This window comes from Falco rusticolus, chromosome 7 (assembly GCF_015220075.1).
Source record: "Falco rusticolus isolate bFalRus1 chromosome 7, bFalRus1.pri, whole genome shotgun sequence".
NCBI lineage: Eukaryota > Metazoa > Chordata > Aves > Falconiformes > Falconidae > Falco > Falco rusticolus.
The window spans coordinates 21,315,256-21,335,618 of NC_051193.1; the positions used below are offsets into that span (position 1 = coordinate 21,315,256).

General features: G+C 39.4%; 1 protein-coding gene across 1 annotated transcript in view; it reads right to left on the bottom strand.

Annotated features, from left to right (window-relative positions):
• Positions 1-524: 524 nt before the first annotated feature.
• Positions 525-20,363, bottom strand: part of ANXA2 (annexin A2) — a 28,228-nt gene continuing 8,389 nt past the window's right edge. Inside the window, exons 3-13 of the mRNA XM_037395320.1 lie at positions 19,887-19,986; positions 13,878-13,972; positions 10,611-10,724; positions 7,551-7,641; positions 6,105-6,184; positions 5,760-5,819; positions 4,978-5,071; positions 4,137-4,232; positions 3,103-3,161; positions 1,810-1,932; positions 525-902 (exon numbers count right to left, since the gene is read on the bottom strand). Of these exons, the coding sequence (XP_037251217.1) occupies positions 843-902; positions 1,810-1,932; positions 3,103-3,161; positions 4,137-4,232; positions 4,978-5,071; positions 5,760-5,819; positions 6,105-6,184; positions 7,551-7,641; positions 10,611-10,724; positions 13,878-13,972; positions 19,887-19,986 (972 nt within the window). The 3' untranslated portion in view covers positions 525-842. The remainder of the gene's footprint in view (positions 903-1,809; positions 1,933-3,102; positions 3,162-4,136; positions 4,233-4,977; positions 5,072-5,759; positions 5,820-6,104; positions 6,185-7,550; positions 7,642-10,610; positions 10,725-13,877; positions 13,973-19,886; positions 19,987-20,363) is intronic.

Genomic DNA, 20,363 nt, shown 5'->3' on the forward strand with positions numbered 1-20,363 from the left:
GGGAGGGGGGGCAGCCCCCACCTCGCACCGAGCCCGCGCTGAGGCAGCCGGGAGGGCGGGAAGAAGAAAGGCGGGAAACTCCCCCCTCAGAGCCGCAGGCAACACGCGCTGCCTTCCCCTGCTTGTGCTTCCTGCGCTGCCCTCACGCAGCTCGGCACCCCAGCCCGGGCCTTGTGAAGGGAACACCTCTGTCACTGGCAGCTGTCTAAAATGCTTACGAGGGATTTAAAACCGTTTACCCCTTGCACACAGGCACAGGAAATGTTTAAATGTTTAAGAGGGAGTGAAAAGTGTTTGCCCCTCACACATGGGCGGAGAAAGTTGGGGCTCAGGGTTTAGTAGGAAAACCCCAAACCTAAGAGAATGGTTTTGCTTCTGCTGAGAAATTGAATCATTAAACACAGTAAGGGCTTTGAGTGAGGAAGCAGTGAACCCCAGGAGGAAAAAAAACACCACAGAAAACAGACAGCAAAGGCTAAATACAGTTCATACAGTTTTCAAATTAAAGGTCTGAAAGAGACCCATTGTCTTAAAGTAAAACTTCAGTTTTATTTATGTTTTATTAGAAACATCGCACAGAGAGGCAGTCTTTCACAAGCATTTGTAACCTCGTTTATCTTTGGAAGGTTAGTTTCTCTGGCTATATGCTGTTAGGGCCTTTGGCAGAGCCAAGCAGAGCACTGCTGCTGAGAGAAGTGCACACAGCACCAGAAAGCATACTACATCAGTGGTCTCGCAGATACAAAGGCAAGTCAAGGTTAGCTAGGCAAGTCAATCTTTTCTAGGATTACAGTAAAATGAAGAGCAAGAGAGGCACATTTGGGTTTCTTCCATCACAGTGTTCAGTCCTCTCCACCACACAGGTTCAGCAGTGCCCTCTGGTAATCCCCTTTTGTGTCTTGCTGTAAAGCAAGGGAAGAAAAATACAAAATATGTATGAGGAAACAGTCACAAAATATGAAAGTATATGCATTCTAGTCTAAACCTGTGGGGCAGAATGTTTCACAGTTGAAGCCTTGTCAGTGTGGAGGAAACTAAACTAAGTTTTACTTATGTGTAAACTGAAATTATTTATCATTCTTGCAATACAAATGCAAGGCCAAGGAAGGAGAGGAATTTTGGTACAAAAGAGAGCAACACAACAAAGGAAAGCTGAAGGACTGACTTCTGTTCCTTCTCACTGATCACTGCAAAGAACATATATCAAGTTCACTATTTTGACAATTTGCTTATCTAAAATTGACATCTTTAGGAAAAGGCTCTGAACTTCATCTACACAAGGAAGAATGTATCATATGCTGTTGTGAGGGTGTGTAGAAGATCAGTTTTCAAATAGATGCACAAGCTCTTTACCTATGCCCCAAAAGTTAAATAAAACCTAGCACCTATAGCTCCTGTCTGATCACAGAAATGGACAAAAATCACTCTAGCTAAAATGCCTACTCCCTGGGCACTGAAATGAAAGGGAGCAACCATTTAGGTGCTCTATTTTCATTCAGCAATTACAGAGCAATTAGGTTTTTTCTTTTCTTTTGGTCTGAGGCTAGGGACAGGTGAACAGAATTGTCTTTCATAACACATCAGCTGATTGCACAAAGACAACATACAGCCAAGTGGCTGCCAGGAGTTGTACCAGCTGTAGACGCTAAAGTTAAAAGGTGGGTTTTTCAATAGGGCACAGACAATAACATAATGTTCTCACTGCAGCCTCTAAAACACCTCCCGTTAATTCTAATGGTACAATTAATCCAATGAAGACTGATGCAAAGGTCCATGCAACTGATATAAAAAGAAAGCTGAAAAACTTACCTGGATAAAATAATAGAGAGATTTCCCGTATTTCCGCTTGAACTCACTCTTAATTTTCAACATGTCAACTTCACAGCGGGAGACCATAATCCTGATCAGAACCTTGTCACGGGTTCCCTTGCCCTATAAGCAGATACACATTTAGAACTGTAATAGCTGAAATGCATAAAAGGCCACTGTACCTAATGGTAAAACTCCAGGCAACTGAGATGTAACAATAAAAGATTTCTGAGGTCATTATTATGATTCCGGAATTTGAGCACGAATGTACCTTTCTCATCATCAGTGTTTGACCAACTTCCAGTCACCAACCTAGCTGCTTTAGACTGTTAAGCAGCAGTTCTGGTTCACCAGGAAGTCTTCATGGAATTGTTTAGGTTGGAAAAGACCTTTAAGACCATCAAGTCCAACTATTAGTCTAGCACAACCAAGTCCACCACTAAACCATCTCCTTAAGTGCCACATCTAGACAGCTTTTAAATACTTTCAGGAATGGTCACTCAGCCACTTCCCTGGGCAGCCTGTTCCAATGCTTGACAGCCCTTCCCATGAAGAAATTTCTCCTAATAGCCAACCTAAACCTTCCCTGGCACAACATGAGGCTGTTTCCTTTCGTCCTGTTGCTTGTTACTTGGGAGAAGACTGACACCCACCCCAACACAACAACTTTTCAGGTAGTTATTTGTGGAGAGCAATAAGGTCTCCCCTTAGCCTCCTTTTCTCCAGACTAAACAAACACCCCCAGTTCCCTCAGCCACTTCTCACAGGACTTGTTCTCTAGACCCTTCAGCAGCTTCACTGCTCTTCTTTGGACACACTCCAGCACCTCAACGTCTTTCTTGAAGTGAGGGGCCCAAAGCTGAACACAGTATTCACAGTTCCTGGTATTGCCTAATGCCTGTCACCAGGCATTTCTCTTTCATCCCTTTCCTTGAGAAAATGTTTTGACACAAATTTAGTATTTTATTTTGGCATGTCAATAAAAGCTTTTTCTGCTATCAGCTCTTTGTTACTTGCAAAAGATGTGTCTAAGTTTGCTAATTATAATCAGCTGGCCTAATACAGATCATTATTATATGATCCTTCCCTGTATTTCCTTATACCAGATGCAGCTGAAAAGATGGTCTAGGCTCATAACTATTGAAGAACGCATTTGAACAATGCAAAGTCATTGTGAATTTATTCACATGCTAGTCACACATCATATGAATAAAAGCACCTAAGCAATCAAAATTTGGTGAAAACAATGCCAAAAAAAAAAAAAAAGTAGAAGGAAAGAACAGTCTTCCTTACCTTCATGGAATCATACAGTCTGTCTGCAAAGTACAGCTGCTTGTTCTGAATGCACTGGACTGGAGAGAGAGATAAGAATATTTAAACATCCTGCCCATACATGGAACAGCAGAACACAGAACCTTGGAGCCATTTTTAAAGACATGATAAGTAGTCAAAAAAACGTTTTCAGCAAAATTTTCTCCAAAAGGGGACAGAGAAATTACTTTCACCCGAGTTGTTACTTAAAAGTTGTTTGGCTAAGCTTGTGGTTGAACCACAAATGCTTACAGTCTGAGGAAGTACTTCCCTCCCGTTGCTAGTATTGTTTCAGAATGCTAGCCCTCCTCCACAGAGACCAGAACTCATTCTTCTGCTTCTATAAGCAACCTCTTTTCTGAAAACACTCATTGTATGCTAATCCATGAGATGTCCCCCTTTCAAGGCTGGGCTCTGTTTATTCTCCATTTGCATTACAGAACTCTCAGTTCACCCTTAGCCTGAAATGGATTTTCCTCTTAAAGAATTCCCTCTTAAACTTGGCAACATCCTTATCCTTTTCCTGTCATGCCACAGTACCAGCCTCACACCCTGCCTCCCCATTTCAGAGATTCCAGTGCCAAATCGACTCTTTAATTACCCTCTGGCATCCTGCAGTGCTTGTCTTCTCTCACACACATGCTATTCTCTCTCCAGCCCATGTCTATATTGAATACTTACTCTGTTCAGCTACAGTTCCACTCTTTTGTTTTGTTTGGGGAAACAAACATTAAGACTCCTTACCAAACAGAAGTGGAACAAACAACAGATGAGAGAACACATCCATTTTTATTTTCAGCTGGAAATCAAGGTTTCTATTTTGAAGAGGGAAAAAATATGCTTCTTTTCAATACCTGTAATGTGCTAAAACATACTAGTGGATCCAATAATGCCAGCACGTCCAGTTTATTTCTCATCCAACAGCACAGAGGAAGATGGGCCCTATCCTTATCACGATTTACTGCAAGAGCACTGAAAATATCCTATCTAATAGTCTTTACTTCAGAGTAACTCACCAAGATTAAGGAAGGCATTCTCCAAATCTCCCTTAACTTCCTTCTTGATGCTCTCCAACATATCATACGGGCTATAGCTCTTGTACCTGTCAAACACTATCACAAGAAAGAAAATAGGTGAAATCAAAACCAGATCAAGAACTGGTAAAAGTAACCACCTGAATCAAAACCACAGAGACAGCAATGCCGAAATACATGATTTAAAAATACCTGTCCAAGTCCTTCTGAGACTTTTATATTAAGTACAGCCTAAGTTCGTCAGCTAATAGTGAAGTTCTATTGCTATTGCCTTTTAGTTTTCCTTGAGCATCTCCATAATCTGGTAAAATACCATCTTAACCCTGTACTAGTGTTTTTTGAAACAACAGTGATTTAGGCCCTGAAAGAAAAGCCTTCAAATGACTTTCCCATGTGCTTCTTACAGCAATATCAGAGCTGCTTTTGTGAGTCTTCACTGTCAGATTTAAACACATGATGTAGCTAAGCTACCCTAGAACAGAGGGAAGAACTAAAGGGCTTCTCAAGGTCTCCTGCAACCATGTTTTCTAGATTTGTAACATTTTTGTTCTCAAGTGTACATGATGTATAATTGAGCATTGTTACACCTGTGTAAAAAAAGAGCTCTACACACACATTCACACTGTGAGATTAACACATCCACAGAAATAACTGTATTTTCTGAAAGAAATTAAAAGCTAGGACATGAATTAAGATTTATGAGACCTCCTATTTTTATGAGTGCTTTTCACACTCATTTCAATCATATCTGGGACAAAATAGTTACCACTTCAGTATCATTTTCTCTTCTAGGAAAAAAATAAATCTGTCTCTTGAATAATACCTTTCTGCAGGTGGGGGACACTTCTTTCAGTCATAATGTTGATCCACTTGGGGACATCCGTTCCCTTTCTCTTCACACCAGCATCATAGAGCTCCTGGGGTTAGAATGAAAAGCAAAATCATTAAAATCAGGAGTTACACAAGAAGCCATTGCAAATGTATACCATTTCCTTACTGTAAAACAAGCACTCCTGGAACTGTGTCAGTGGGAGAAACACAAACGGACACATGGTTAGGCAGACCACCAGGACAAGATCTATGGATCTAGTCCGAAACTAAGCCTAATTGTTTCATATTTGCCTCTGTCTATAAATTTACTCCATATTTAACTCTGTTTACCTCTAAGTGAAGAACTGCTCTTGACAGGTACAGATGTAATAAGACAGATATAGATGTAATAAACAAGCATCAGCAGCCACTAAGTTCAATGATACTTCTCTGAATCTTACACAATTACTTGGTTGCAACCAGTGTTCACAATGTATGCGTTTCCTTTTGTTACAGACTCTCTCTGTCAATATGCCTAAGGGAAATACCAGAGAGCTTCTGTGTAAGTACTAGTCGGTAGCAACCCATGAAAACTGATAAAACTGACAACTGAAGTTACCAGGATTGCAAGTGGCAAACACCTTGACAGCATGCAAACATTACTGTGCAAGAGAATCTGAAATATACTTTCACACCTACTTTCATAAATGCTTCTCACTCCCACAGTATTTGTACTTTCAATATCCCCAAAAGCTTGAGCAACTTAAGATATTTAATGGTATTACCAGCACTTACCCTAGCATCTTGGTCAATCAGCTCATAATCAATCACAGAGGTATCTTCACACCTTTTGCCCTTCGAACAAGGACAGCAGTATTTAGAAGATGTTTAATATACAGTTAGCAGTTTGCTATACACGTTCTTTTCTCTTTGATTTTTTTAACCTGAATTTGTTAAAGAGTAACAGTACGCTCCATCCCCATTTTGAAGATGCTGCTACAAATGCTGCATTTCCAAGACAGTGAAAATATAAGGAAATTGAAAAGTGAATCAGAAATCCAATTGTTTTACTGGCAGCCATCAGTCAGTTACCAAAGGGCGGTCACATTAGGAAAAGTGGAAAAATAAGAACAGACCTACCTTGGCCAGGGCAACCATTAGCTTGCGGAAGTCACCAGATGTGTCTGATATAATGTCCTTTTCCAGTTCTGTCTTGTACACTAGAAAAGAAGAAATTATTTGCAAGTGAATGGTATCCTACAAATACTCCTTTACTAGAAAAACAGCCGCTAATTACTGTGTTTTATGCACATAAACAGCTACAATCCAAGTCAGGTGTGGAAGACAATGTAAACAAAAGCATGCTTGCATACTGCAGCAACAACAGTGCTATCACCTAGTCAGGAGAGTTTCCATGCAATCAAAGTCTGTCATGGAAAGGTAACAGGAAAGCCTGAAACTACTAAAAGGATGGGAATACTGTTTTAAGCTCAGTATCTTGTTAGATCATTCTTAGCTACCAATTAATGTTTGTTTGGTTGATAAAAATAGTATTTAGGTCTTTTCTGTTCAGGGATTTGACCGGACAACTGCAAATACAAATTTAATGCAAAAGACAAAATTTGTTATGATGAATCAAAAGGTATACTCTGTGCGATTCTGGTCTGATGTCTAAACTTTTCCATTGCTTTCCAAGTGACCACGCTCTATATTGCCAGAAAATCACATTCTTTCCTCTTTTCAACAGCAACCTAATCTACAGCAGCAACATACTCTTTGCTGATGTTTGTTTGGGTTTTTTTGTTTGTTTGGTTGGTTGGTTTTTTATATATATTGTCCATTAAGACTACATTAGTTTTGCTTGTCCTTTTTGACTTAGCTGGCACTTTACCACAATTGCTTGACAACTATCTAGCACTAGCACACAGCAGTTTTCTAATTTCAGTCTATTTGCAATGAAGCTGAACTCTGAAGCTCAGGCAAACCAACAGGCACTGGACAGCTGCACTGCTTAATTGCAATAAACATAACCAGAACAGCCAATATAAAAATAAAATTAGTAATTTTTGAGGATGGATCTTAGATCACTCATATATATATTTATAATTAATTAAGAATTATAGCTTCAATCAGATAACATGCTTTAGAGAAGCTGAAAAACAGAATATATGCTTTTATGAAGTTTTATTTCATGCCTTTTTTGGCCAGTCTACCAAATAAACTTACAAGCATGTTTCAGTAGATTTCACATTCACCTACTTATTACATAATTGATCCTAGAGTCCATAAATCTGACATCATCAATTCTGTTGCTATGTAAGCTACATGCGTTCTGTGAAAAAAACTCATCTAGACACAACTTCCATAAGTGGTAAATGTTCCCCAATTTGCTTGCTACCAAGCAACAAGATGAAACTATAAAACACAGACAAATATCCAGGACACCAGTACAAAATACTCTCTTATGTTCAACTGCCAGAAAATCAAAGCAGATGCTGTGTAACTAATAAAGTCACACCCAGGTGAACTTATCCAAGTAACTTAGTGTAAAAACACAGTGCATCGAAACTTTCAAAGTAAACTTACTTTCCTTGTAGACTCTGTTAATCTCACTAAGCTCCTGATTTGTTCGTGAGCAGATGATTTCAATGAGCGTGTCTTCATCAGTTCCCAGACCCTGTAACACATATATGATTCAATTAGGTGCTAGAAATGAACAGGCATACTTGAATGGTTTAAAAATATTTTACAGACATCTCCTTTCTCCCACTCTAACAATTTAACAACCATTCAGGGATATTTTTTGCTAACTGTGCCTCAGAAACCCCAGATGGAACATTTTTAGTGCCAAATACTACTCCGATACCTTTGAGATCCTATAGACATTATCTCTGGGCAACATGCCTTTGCTGTGAGCTTCTGTAACACTCAGTGGCCGCTCCACTAGCATAACTGGATGAGATCAACTTATCACGGCCCATGTATGATTGTTTTCTGTCCACTGAGAACACAGGAAGAAAATCTGATTTTTAGCATGCAAATGGGCAGCAATCAACTACTACTTCCCTGCTTTTCTTCCTTATCTCCCTCCATACACCTCCTCCACTGTAAATGCAAAGCCAAGGACGACACCAACATTAGCTTTGGCTCTGTCTCCAAGTCAGCAAAGATTTAAGCATGTTCTGAATTTCTAGCTTACAGACCCTCTTGAATTGTCCCTATCTTTCATGTACTTCACAATGCACAAATACAGATGAAACAACATTACTATTAGCTGTATTAAGAAATAAAAATTTATTTAGTACGACAAACTAAATATTCAGATTTTAAATTTTTTTGAAAAAGCTGAATGAATTGAGAGGTCTTATGTAATATTTCAAAGCCACTTTTGTGATCAAGGTCAATGAAAAATCAGTACTTTGAACTAAGCTGCATTACTACAGTTTAAAAAGTGATATGGGTATTAGCACTATTACAAAAATACAAACCACATCAACATGTATCAGCAATCAGTTAAACCTTCTAGTTGCTCCGATACTCCAAAATAATGTGGCTTGATCAATGTGCTCTAAACCTCGTTTAATTATTTTACACAGATAAACAGTCAAATTAAAAAAAAAAAATTAAAACTGCTTACACTGCAATATTCTTGCGCCTGGAGAAAGACAGGAAACTCTGAAGGACAGGCTCAGAACAGAAGACTAAGTTGGATGAGCTGAAGATGCTTCTCTCTCGCATGACCATTAAGGATGTCTGGGTTACTAGTTGGTACCGCTACCTAGCAGCCAGATGCCTCAATATTTTGAAATTTTTTACGAATAGGCTCCACTGGTGATTTTTAAATTGTTTTGTTTCTTACCTACCAGTGAACAATGCTCATGCTAATCTCATTACCCTCATCTTCCAGCATCACCAGGAGATGGAAAAAACACTCCTATGCCTCCTGTTAGGATGCTATTTGTTAAGCCCATCTGTAACAGAATGCTACTTTGTATGTGGCAAAAATGGGCATGGTTTCCACAGGACTCCATGAGGAGTCTGCTGGATAGCATCTTGGGAAAACTTCTCTGCAGTCTTTTGCATGTGGAAAATGGAGGTAATTACGTGGAAAAGTACCCTCCTGGAAAAAGTGTTGCTATTGAAGAAGGGGGAGGGGGGAGAGGAAGAGAGGACTAAACCCAAGCAGTTTTATAAAAATGGCTTACAGCTAAGAGAATTAGGAAAACTTTCCACAGAGTGGTTCTAATGGGTATTTGGGGAAGAAATGAAGGCTAACAAAATTAAAGACTTTCTAAAAATTTTTGAAGTATTTCATAAGAAAGTGTGCCAGAAAAAGAATTAACTCCTCAGAGATAACTTTGCTTTACTCAACTTTGATTCCCATGTCATAGTTTATGACGCTGTATGTATCAAGTCAAACTTAAGCTCAGGCATATTCAGAACATTAGACTAGGTGCCTGGGAGTGGGGAATAGCTGACCTACAGAGAGAATACAACATTCTACATTAGTGGCTACTCTGAGATAATGGCCTGGTCTGCGGGCTGTATATACAGCATAAAAGCTATGTAAGTATATGGTCATCCTAAATATATCACTTGTAAGACGTTTAAAGAAACCCAAACGCAACAAACCGAACGATTTTGATTCACAGTAAATTACGGCTAGCCTCTACTTAAACCAGAAGAGGGCAGCATGTGGTTACTCAGATAATGGATTTGGCCCGTAATTAGAGTTACCATTTTCATACTGGGTTGGTTTTTTGGGTTTGGGGGTTTGAGATGGGTTTTTTTTGGGGGGTGGTGGTGGGTGGTTTTGTTTGCTTGTTTGCTTTTTAACTGCTTTTATAGTGTGGAGAAATTAATTAATTGGTTTTTTGTCTTGTTCTGAATTTCAACAGACAATACTTGATTTTTAATTATTTAAAAAAATACAAACCTGATCAAGTCCATTCAAAATTTATGTGATGATGACAAATACAATCTCTCAAACCTTAGTTTGCTTAGAAAGATGGATACACCAGTATGAGCACCTCTCAAAAGTCTTGATTCAGTGGCCTGCAGCGTGGATATTTCTAAAGTAGCAATCTATTCCATGCTTGCCTGTGATTGTAGGGGACCGAACACGGTGACTCACTGCTGTGCTGTTTCTCCAACGACTGCTTTTGATGCCCCATCCTCCTTCTCACGTTCTACACAGAGGCAGGTTTGGTACAGGATGTTCTTTCAAGATCAGTGATATGAGCCAGTAACTGAAAACTACTGTTTAAGCCTATAAATGCTAACGGAGGATTTAATAGCTCCAGCTAACAGCTGCTCTCTTAGTGTCTTTTTGTACTATGAGCCTATATATTGTTTTTTAAGAGCAGTCAGCAAAGCAGCAACCAGCCAGGACAGCTTATCACTTATTCTTGACCTGATTAAAATTATTTCTTTCCTTAAAGAGAGGATTTAATTAACAGTTTAAAAATCAGATGGTTCCAAAATTTCATTTTGGATGCCTTGCAACTGGATACTTAAACTGTAGTACTACAATAAAATAGTAATCAGTGGACAAGTTTGAAATCTGTGGCCTTGGACATGAAGTCCATACTCATTCTTGAGACAGCGACATCAGACTAACATACCTGAATTTCAAAGCTCATTTACCTTCATGGCAGCTTTCAATTCAGAGGCATCATACTGTGCTGGTGTCTTCAGCAAGCCCAAGATCACTGCCTCCAAATGACCTGACAGAGCAGACTTGAGCGCTGCAGAAAGTTCCTGCGAAAAAGGAGGGATGATGGAAGAAAGAAATTAATGCTTACTTCTGATCTCCAGAGAATTTAGCCTGTAGTGCTTTAAGTCTCCAAGCCTACTGTTTCTTACACAACTGACAAGGAAACAGAACATAAAGAGCTTTTCTTTAGTGAAAGCATAAGAAAGAAATTAGGGCAAAGGAATTTTTTCTCATCCTTTGAAAATAAGAAGAAATCCACCAGTGGCTGACAAAGTGCTGGGAAGGATGGTGCAGACACATCTGAACAGCTCTGCTCCAGTCTTGAAGCGCTGACACTTTGCTGGAGCTAATAAGCACAGTGGATCTGCTTATTAGTGGATCCGAGTTTGACTCCCTGTGGTCAGTGCTTCACCAACATACTCCCATAGTTTTCCCAGTAGCACCGTTTTTCCTGTTTTCCCAGCCTTTTACTAGCTGAGACATCGGAAAATTGCCTGCACAGTTATTCCACTGTACAGGCCTAGTTCCTAACCAGCTAGTTGAAGAGAAAAAAATTGTCCCTAAGCACAGAAGAATTACCCCTGTCTTCAAGGAAACTATCAGAAGAGCACAGTCAAACTCTATTGTTAATTTTTAGTCAGTCCTAGAGAGAGAAACAGTCAGGTATGTTCACTTCACAGGATACATGCAAATGTGTAGAAAATAAAGTCAGAGGCATGCCCTCGTTCATGGGTTTCAGATGCAACTTGCATAATGCTAATTATCAGCTCCATTGTAGCGTACTTACAAAGCTGAAATCCATTCGATCAGCCTGGGCTTCACACAGATCAAAGTATTCCCTAAGCTAAAGTCTGCAGCATTGAGAAGGGAATTGCTGCATTTCAATTGCTGGTTTCTACACTAACAATCTGTGAGCTTGAGGAGCCAGGAAAAAGGGGGTAGAGAAAGTGACCTCAACAAAATTGCAGAGAAGTTTGTACCAGAGAGATAAAGAGCCAAGGCACCTAGTTCATTTCCAGAGTCATCTATTTAATCCAGGGTGCTAATATATGCTAATACTGTACGCGCTTACTGCATGAATTGGCCAAGACAGTGCATGGGGGTTTGGGGCATCTAGCTGCTTTAGTCTCAGAAACATTGTAGTAAAATAACTCAATTTTGGATATAATGTTTCATCGTTTATTTGTGTGAAAACAGGTTCTTCAGCCATTGGCTGAAACAGCGAAGATACCACATCTCCCTATAATAAATTTTAGGGCAATGCCATGAATTCCAATCAGTTGAGTGAAGTTTTTGCCATTTTTGCACTTTGGTGTGAAGGCTGAAGGAAATAAATCACTGCAGTAGGATTTACCAAAGTAACTGCAACAAAACACCTCAAACTGAACCAAGCACCTGCCCTCACATTAGCAGGCTTCTGGAGAAGGTAAGGTCTTCTCCCCCCACCAGGACAGCAGGGTCTCCGCTCCACCATTCTCTGCCACAGCTAGCAGTGCTCTAAGAGAGAGGCGGGGAGCAGATAACAGACATGGTTATTTTATAAATAGCAAAGAGAAAAGGTTTTACTAAGTGTTCCAAATGAGCATCCAGATATTAGCAGTTCATTCCAAAGTTAGAGATTATTGGCTGCAGTTCGGACTGACCAGAAACACATGAAGACACCCATGCAAAATCCCAGTATTCACAGTTAGCTCCATTAACACTGGTGATGGGGAAAGATTGCATAGATCAAGCACCGTTCCTCAAGATTACCTATAGTTTCCATTAGACACAGCTCAACTCTAAGGAATGAAAACAGAGGTAGGTCTGACTTTTTAAAATTATAAAGATCTATTGAGAAATCCTGCAGCACACAAAACGAGCAGCCTAGTATAACACGACACATTGCCAGAGAAATATGAACAACCTGTTACCAAAGAAAACCATGAGGTACTGTCCCTAGAAGTTATACCTACATATCTTTTCATATCCCACTTCCTCCTCTCTTGCCATTCCCTTGTTTACTTCATTGAGTGGTTTTTACTGCAAATTTCCATTGTTTCTACAGACTGTTCTATTATATGGCACTTGCTAAACTTGATAAACTCAGTTTGCTCTTGGGTCACAGCAAGGAAAAAAGGTGAGAGAGAAACAGATGAAAAAAAGCTGCAGATTTTCTGGACTGTGCATTTTTGTGGTCATGCAGAACATTTACCAAAGCTTTAAGCAACACATTTCACCAAGGAGCCCCTTTACGCACGCTTCCCCTAGCGCACACAGGGCCTGACTGCCAGGGTGTAGATGTGTGCACACACGCATGCATCCAACTTGTGCCTGCTTCCGCATGTGGCTATAGCAGCCATGCATTAAAGTTAGTGAATTTCCAAAATTCAACTCTAGATTTACATTTGGTTTCAGATGAGCATTCTGGGCTGCTATGGGACGACTACCATTTGGGGTCTGGCAAACCTGAAAGAGATACATTCGTCATAATCCTAACTCTATACAAGTTTTCCTGGGTTTTGTGGGCATAACACTTCAATTACAGTAAGATTTTCTAAAGTTCACAGGTCAAGAGAACTGCTCTTGCCTTCCAGATAGCAAGACTCATCGAGCAGAATTCTCCACACATTTTACAGATTGCTCTCTGTGAGTAGATCAGTACCTAAGGTATTTCTGACAGAATAGTTTCTAGGGTAGTTCAACTCATTATATCACTTTGTTCCACATCTGCAGTGTTCATAGCACAACTGACTGTATTTTTTCTCACTTAAGCTAGAACTGTGAACAGAAACAGAATACTTGCCTTATGCTGAGTTGTTTAAACAACAGCAAGCATTTCCCTTTCATCTTTTCCTTCAAACTGAGGCATTTCAAGTCAATGGCTTTTCACTATTGTTTAGCATATTTCACCAAGGAATCCTGTGCCTGCCTGATGTGTCACCTGTTGAGATTTCTAGAGGTGCTAAGAAACCACCGTCTCCAACAGATGTCAGTTCCAGCTGTGCATACTCAACCAATTTGTAAGTCCCACCAGTTCTAAACTATGACAGTGTGGACAAAATGGATACATCTTTAATTTCAGTGAAAAGATAAAGCAAATAATACTTATTTCCAGTTTATACCCAGTTAACTGTGAAACTTGCAAGCCCTGAAAAAAAATCTAACTGTCCACAAGAAAAATATTCAATACTTGGTATTTCTTCATATTTTGCTACCTTTTTAGTTCTCCTCTGATAGGCAAAAGCAATATCCTGCCTCTGTTCATTGCTGCGGTTTGTCAGGATGTTGATGATGGTGACCTCATCCACACCTATAAAGACATAAGACAAAGAGTTAAAGAAGCTTTCTTGTTACTGTTCTCTTGGTATTTGTATGTCCTCTGACACTCAAAACATAGCATATGTGACATCTGGAGCAGAGCTCAACAGCTCTCATTAGTTAGTCTATGTCATGTCCTGGCCCTAGCAGAAAAGGCAACCAATTACAACCCAAATTTTTTATGTGATTCAGATCTTGGTGTACACAGGCATGTATACACCTCAAAAAAGTCTAGTTTGTGACCAGCTTTACTAATTCTGTTTCCTTTGTTTGTCTGTGCGCTTGTGTTTGGTCACTAAGCGTTCTGCACAAAGCTGTGCAAGAGCACAGGCTTTAAAATTGATGTGAACTTGTACTTACTAAAGCCTGCCCTGTCATTTTGATTGACTGTTTTCAAATAAGGCTTAAGAAAGCACCTGTATTTTCTATTTAACACATAGTCACTTAACTATGACTCTAAACATAAAAATGAGAAAAAACAGTGTATTTCATTATCTCAGCAGCTCAGAAGACAGATGGGGTTTTTGACACTGGAAGAACTACGTATGTGCTATTTTCTTTGAAATATTCACTCGAAGATCCATGCCGAGTTTTAACTAGCATGCCCAGAGGACTTGGATGCTCAAACTCCCAACCAATCTTTTAAGTGAACTATGTACCAGTAAAGGTTTAGTTTTAAGTGAAGTTTTCCGAATCCATGCACTTAAATGCAGCTACAGGCTGAATGCAAGGAGATCATTAAGATTTTTTGTAAGTTAAAAGCCAAAGCATCTAGGGTTCAATACTTTGGTTCTCAGTAGAACCTAATGCACACCACAGTTTTAGATCCTGTAGGGATCATCGATGCAGATCAATGCATATAGAGAAAAAGCTTTATGTTGTACAGGAAGCAGGATTTCCAGATGTTTTTTCCTAAATAGAGCTAATTGCTACTCTACGTTATTTCCAATGCAGGCAGCATCCTGTGACTTTTTCACTTGCTGCTGCTTACTGCTACTAACTTGCACTTCAGATTCCCCCTCGTTTTCCCCACTTCACTTGCTGCTTTCAAACTGGATTCTCCTGAACTTGCATTCCCTGGACTGGCACAGTTCTTCCTCTGATCACAATTCTCACCCGCAGCTTGGCCTTGGCAACTCAAAAGATATCCCAGAGCTTGGCTGTGCTGGAGGCTCTTGAGCTTCTTGAGATAAACGTGGAGCACCTGACTTAGCTCTGTAACATGTTACAGGGCTCTGACCCAAGGGACATACAATTACCACGGCCTGCAAACATCCATGTCTCTCAAAGCGCTCTCTGCAAGGACAGCTACCATTTGTTTGTTCACATCAACAGAAAAAAAGCCAAGCAAGCTGTATTTATATTCCCTTAACTAAGTATTAAAGTCATATTAAATAGTTTCCCTTACTATGAGAGCTTATAGAAACTACCCTTGCAAGAACTCAGTCTCTGTTACTCAAAGGAAAATGTTTAGAAATGCAAGTCCTCCTGCCACAAGGTAAAACAACAGAATCGTTAACAACAGACATGAAGCAGCTGGGGCAGGGGGTGAGGGAAAGAGCTGGACTAACAAATAAGAAGAAAAGGGTGGCACACTTTGACACTGGGTGTATCTCAACAGAACTGAAATGGTCAGTCCAGGTGTACTTAAATGGTAGGTGGCTGAGATTTCCAAAGGCCTGGATGAGGACACACTAGTTTGCTCAAACAGAATCTGATTTTGAACTGAATTTTCTTACTCAGTTTAAAATAGCAAACACCGCTACATTTTTGCAAGACAATTACAATCTTTTTCCTAGAATGCTTTGTAAAAAGGTACAAGTGAAAGAATTGGAGCCCCCTGCCCCAATTCTTCAATGCACATTTGTGTCTATATCGCTGAATTCAGCCCCTAGGTAAAATGTCCATTTGTATTTCATGTATATTATTGGTTAAACAAAGCTCTCTGGCCATGCCATGCAAACACAGGTGGTGAGTAACAGCATAGCTGGAAGTAATGTCCAGATAATAAAGTCTTCCAAACAGAAGAGTTAGCAGAGTTTATAAATGGATGGACAGAGGAGGCAGCTAGAATAGCTCTCGTCATTATGCTCAAATACCAAGCTAACCTATAGCTATGCTGCGTAACCATTTGTTTTGGGCTATTCTAGGCTAACTGGTGAAGCTTAGAAGAGGCAAAACTAATTCTCAGTATTATGCATCTAACACAGCGCATATTCTTCTGCAACAGGAAGATACTGTATATCTGGGGTTTTTAGTCTGATGAGTTGCGTGCCAGGTTTTGAAGCAAATAGATGAGTCTAATCTAGAGGTCAGAGCAAGCCCAGAGTTTCAACTCAAGTCTCTCCATTTACTACAAGTATTATGAATAGCTTCTTTCACATTTGCACACACATCAGTGTAAATGATGATTTTTTGATAAAACCCAGAAAGGACTGGATCAGCAGCTACTAGCAGGAGTCAAATCCCTGCCAGAATCCATCTACATTTATTTTCCTTATTACCCAAAGCAACCCCACAGCAACTGGAAGCAAAGGACTGCAACAGATATTATAAGATTAACCATACAAAGCACGAATGTTACAAAAGACCTTTTAGCCACTAGCTACAGAACCTAAAATGATGGGTCACATCCAAAATTCCCTTCTCCCTCTTCACCACATTTTTCACGATGAAATACTGTACTTGATAGCCTCACATCCTTAGCTCACGCTGAGGCAGACCTACATCAGTGCTCTTATCCACACAAGTTTGGCCTGCGAAAGCCAAAAGGCCCTGGAAAGCATCGTCTTAGTTGCAAATTTTCGTTTGAAAACATGCTGACTGCACATTTCAGCCATAATCTAATCCTGCACATTTTAAACTGCTCCCATTTTATGAAAGAAAACAAATTCTCCCAGCACAGAAACGGCCACACACAAACACACTGACACTGGGCCTTTCAGCTGTTGCAGGGCCAACAGCTAAGCCAATCTCTTGAGCTTTTTAATAAATCCTAAATTTAAACCATTCTTGGCATTCAAAAAAGGCAAATGACATTTTCAAGTTTTATCACAATTGTGATAGATTAGAAGCCCACAAACATTTGCATCCAAGTGTTTTATTCGTACACTTTGTGGATGGAAATATGAAGTTAAGTCATTGCTTTGGCATTTAATGGGAAATAAGTGCTTGTACTTCACGCTTGGGAATCGTACAGCACGGACAGGATGCTGACTCACATCTGCTGAGACGGGGTGGAGCAGGACAGCAGCTAAAATATTTTTCTTTGCTGTTCACTAAAATCTCTGGCAGTTTCAGGGTAATGAAACAGAGTTTTATTTCCAAATTTATTCTGGCTGGGCAGATTTTATCAGTGCATTTCTATCAATGGGCAACTGAAAATTAGATATTGTGGCTCATGATTTTTTTTTTTAATAAGAAAATTCCTTGCAGATTGAAATGCAATTTGATAGGGGAGGAGGGGGCAGGAAGCAGATCTTAAAAAACCCCTCTCTGATCATTAACCACTTCTAAAAGAGGCAATCTATTGCTTTGGTCAGATTGCAATGTTATGGCTCAATCAGCAAAAGAAGAGGAAATTAACACAACCCAAATGATCAGTTAGAGTTTTAAATTTTTTTGTTTACAAGACATTGTACTTCAATTTCCATGGGCCAAAACAACAGCACCAGCATTGTTCTGAACCAAATGGATGGTACGGACTGCCACTTAACTTTCTAGGATGAGGTGAGAAGAGGCCTAACGAACTTTTATTTTTCAAGAACTAGCATGCATTCATCCAGTTTATTTACTAGAAGTCTGTCCTCTTAAATTTCTTTTTCAAGAACAGCATGGACAGAATACCAGAAGCTATTTCTGTCCTATCAATATCTAGGTACTATAGAGATAATCAATCTGCATGAATGAATTAAATGGGGTTGCAACTGGCCTCAAATTATTAGTGGGAGATTTACATCAGTAGCCCTTGTGAGACGCCAACACCATTTTGCATCTGGTACTAACACAGTCTTAGGACTATTTGACTGAGCTCGTGATCTGCAATGTCTTATTTTCCTTGGATAAAACCCTGGTCCCACTGGAGTCAAAGGGAAAAATTTAGATAAAATAAGACCACAATTGCAGCTCTGCTATTTTGCTTAGCAAGATTTCACCAAACCATGTTGCAACGAGATATTTCTTTACTGATACTATTAATACTCTGCATATGTGACTGATGCAGTTTGGCACATTTCAGGCACTGTCTTCCCCCACCAGCATGTCAGCATATTTCATTTAAACTTCTGCATTAAATATTCTCTTAAAAGGTATGGGCACGTTGGATGTATTATATAAACAATGAATTAATCTCACAGAAGACCCCTGTTGTGGTCTATGTTTAGGTCCCATGTTTACACCTCATCATTGTTTTACCAGTTTCTGAATACAATTAATTTATTATAGACGCATGTTCTAAGCACTTTCCTACAACAAATTTGTGTTTGAATTCTGCCAGTCATGGAACAAAAAAGTATACCCTGAGACCTCAATACAAGGTTGCAGTTTAGGTTGCAATTAATTAACTATTCACAACCCAGTCTGATAATAAAATTATTTAACAAACTATTTGAGAGACCCACAGACGGAAAAGGCACACTTCAGCAGTCGTCTTTCCTACAAAGAATTAAAAGGAAACCTAATATATGCTCTGTTAATACTGTTCTATTTAGCTGGTTTCTTCTATTTAGGCTCATATACTCGAGCTAATTAAACACAGGGCACAATGGAGCACTACAGAAATCAAATAGCCTCTTGTCCTATACAGCAAAAAGCCAACACTTATAAGCAACATGCTAAGGCACCAGATGAACTCACTACAGAAAAAACTAAGTAGCACAAAATGAAACTGGCACAGCAATGACATTTATTACAAGAGGAGCAAGCCAGAACTGTTAACAAGTTACTTGCATTACGCAAACTCTAGGATGAACTGTTGCTAGCTACAAACTGATTGTATATCGAATAGAGCTATTTTTCCACATCTCCCTTTCTAGGCTGTTGGATATGTATAACCCCCCTGCATTTAATCCAACTCCACTCAAAGCTCAGCAAAGGGCTGGGCAATATATTTGTGCAGGATTGTTTCTGCAGATAGATCTAAACCCTAATAAAAATATCACAGTACTTCCCACAGATCCCACAATAGATAAAGAGATGGCTAACCCCTGAGGAATTAATCTGAAGAGTGTGAATGAATGCTGGAATATGTAGATATTATACAGAGCAGTTCAGACACTACCCCAGCTCTTTGCCCTAAACCAAATACACTGTTCAGCCAGTAAAACAAGTTTTGTCCATTTTACGCACAATCACCAAAATGGAGATTCATGACGCTGACTCAGGGAGTCCACATTACTGCAAAACAGCTGGATAATTAATTAGATGGTAATTTTTCAAAACTGGCCCACTCTGACTGCAAATATTGTACTTGCATATTGTTTATATCAAAATGCAAGAGGTATAACCCAAATGGTTTTTCCCTTTCTCAGTGGCAGAAAAGTTGTAGAATTTGAAGTACTGATGAGTCAAGAGAAAAAAGTGAACACTTTCAGTGATAACCTCAGCAATTCTTGGCTACAAACTTCAAAAGTATATTCAAAGCATGCATTTAGAGAGTTCAAAATCTAACTTGGTCAAGATTTCATCAGTGAGGTCTGAGAAATCAAACACCTCCAAAAATAGGTATCGTAGAGTAAGGATATTAAAATGTTGGTCTTGAGACACAGGTGTGGTGGGGTTTTTTTTGGTGTTTTTTAATTTTGTCTTTCTTTCCTTTTTTGTTTTGTTTTTGTTTTGTTTTCTTTTCTTTTTCCACACCAGCATTCTAGCTTACAAGCAGAATCAAAACCACAGCGCATGTTCCTCACCTTTGGTCTTGATGGCTGTTTCCAGGGCAGCAGCATCCCGGTCAGCATCAAAATTTGAGTAGGCCTTAACGGTGGCATATGCACTTGGTGGGAGAGAATGCTAGAAGAAAAAGAAGAAAAACAACCTCAAAGTTAAACCATTTAATCCTGTCCTTGCTGCAGTTAGGAAAACGTGTGCCTCTTCGTCAACTAGTGTTTAGCCAAATTTTTAAATACAAGAACTGCCATAGGGTATCTGTGAAAATGGAATTCTGCTAAGAGCCACCAAACTCTGTTCTCCTGATATGTATTGTCCAGAAACCCACTCACAGCTATGCTTATTATAAAAAAAGAATATATACAAATAAATATCATATATTATTGCAGCAAAAACCTAACACATTCCAAGTTTACTCACTAAAACTCAGTCTTCTAAAATCTGGAGTTTTCTGGCTAGGTCTGAAGGAAACTGGCTACAGAAAGATAATTCACAGAAAG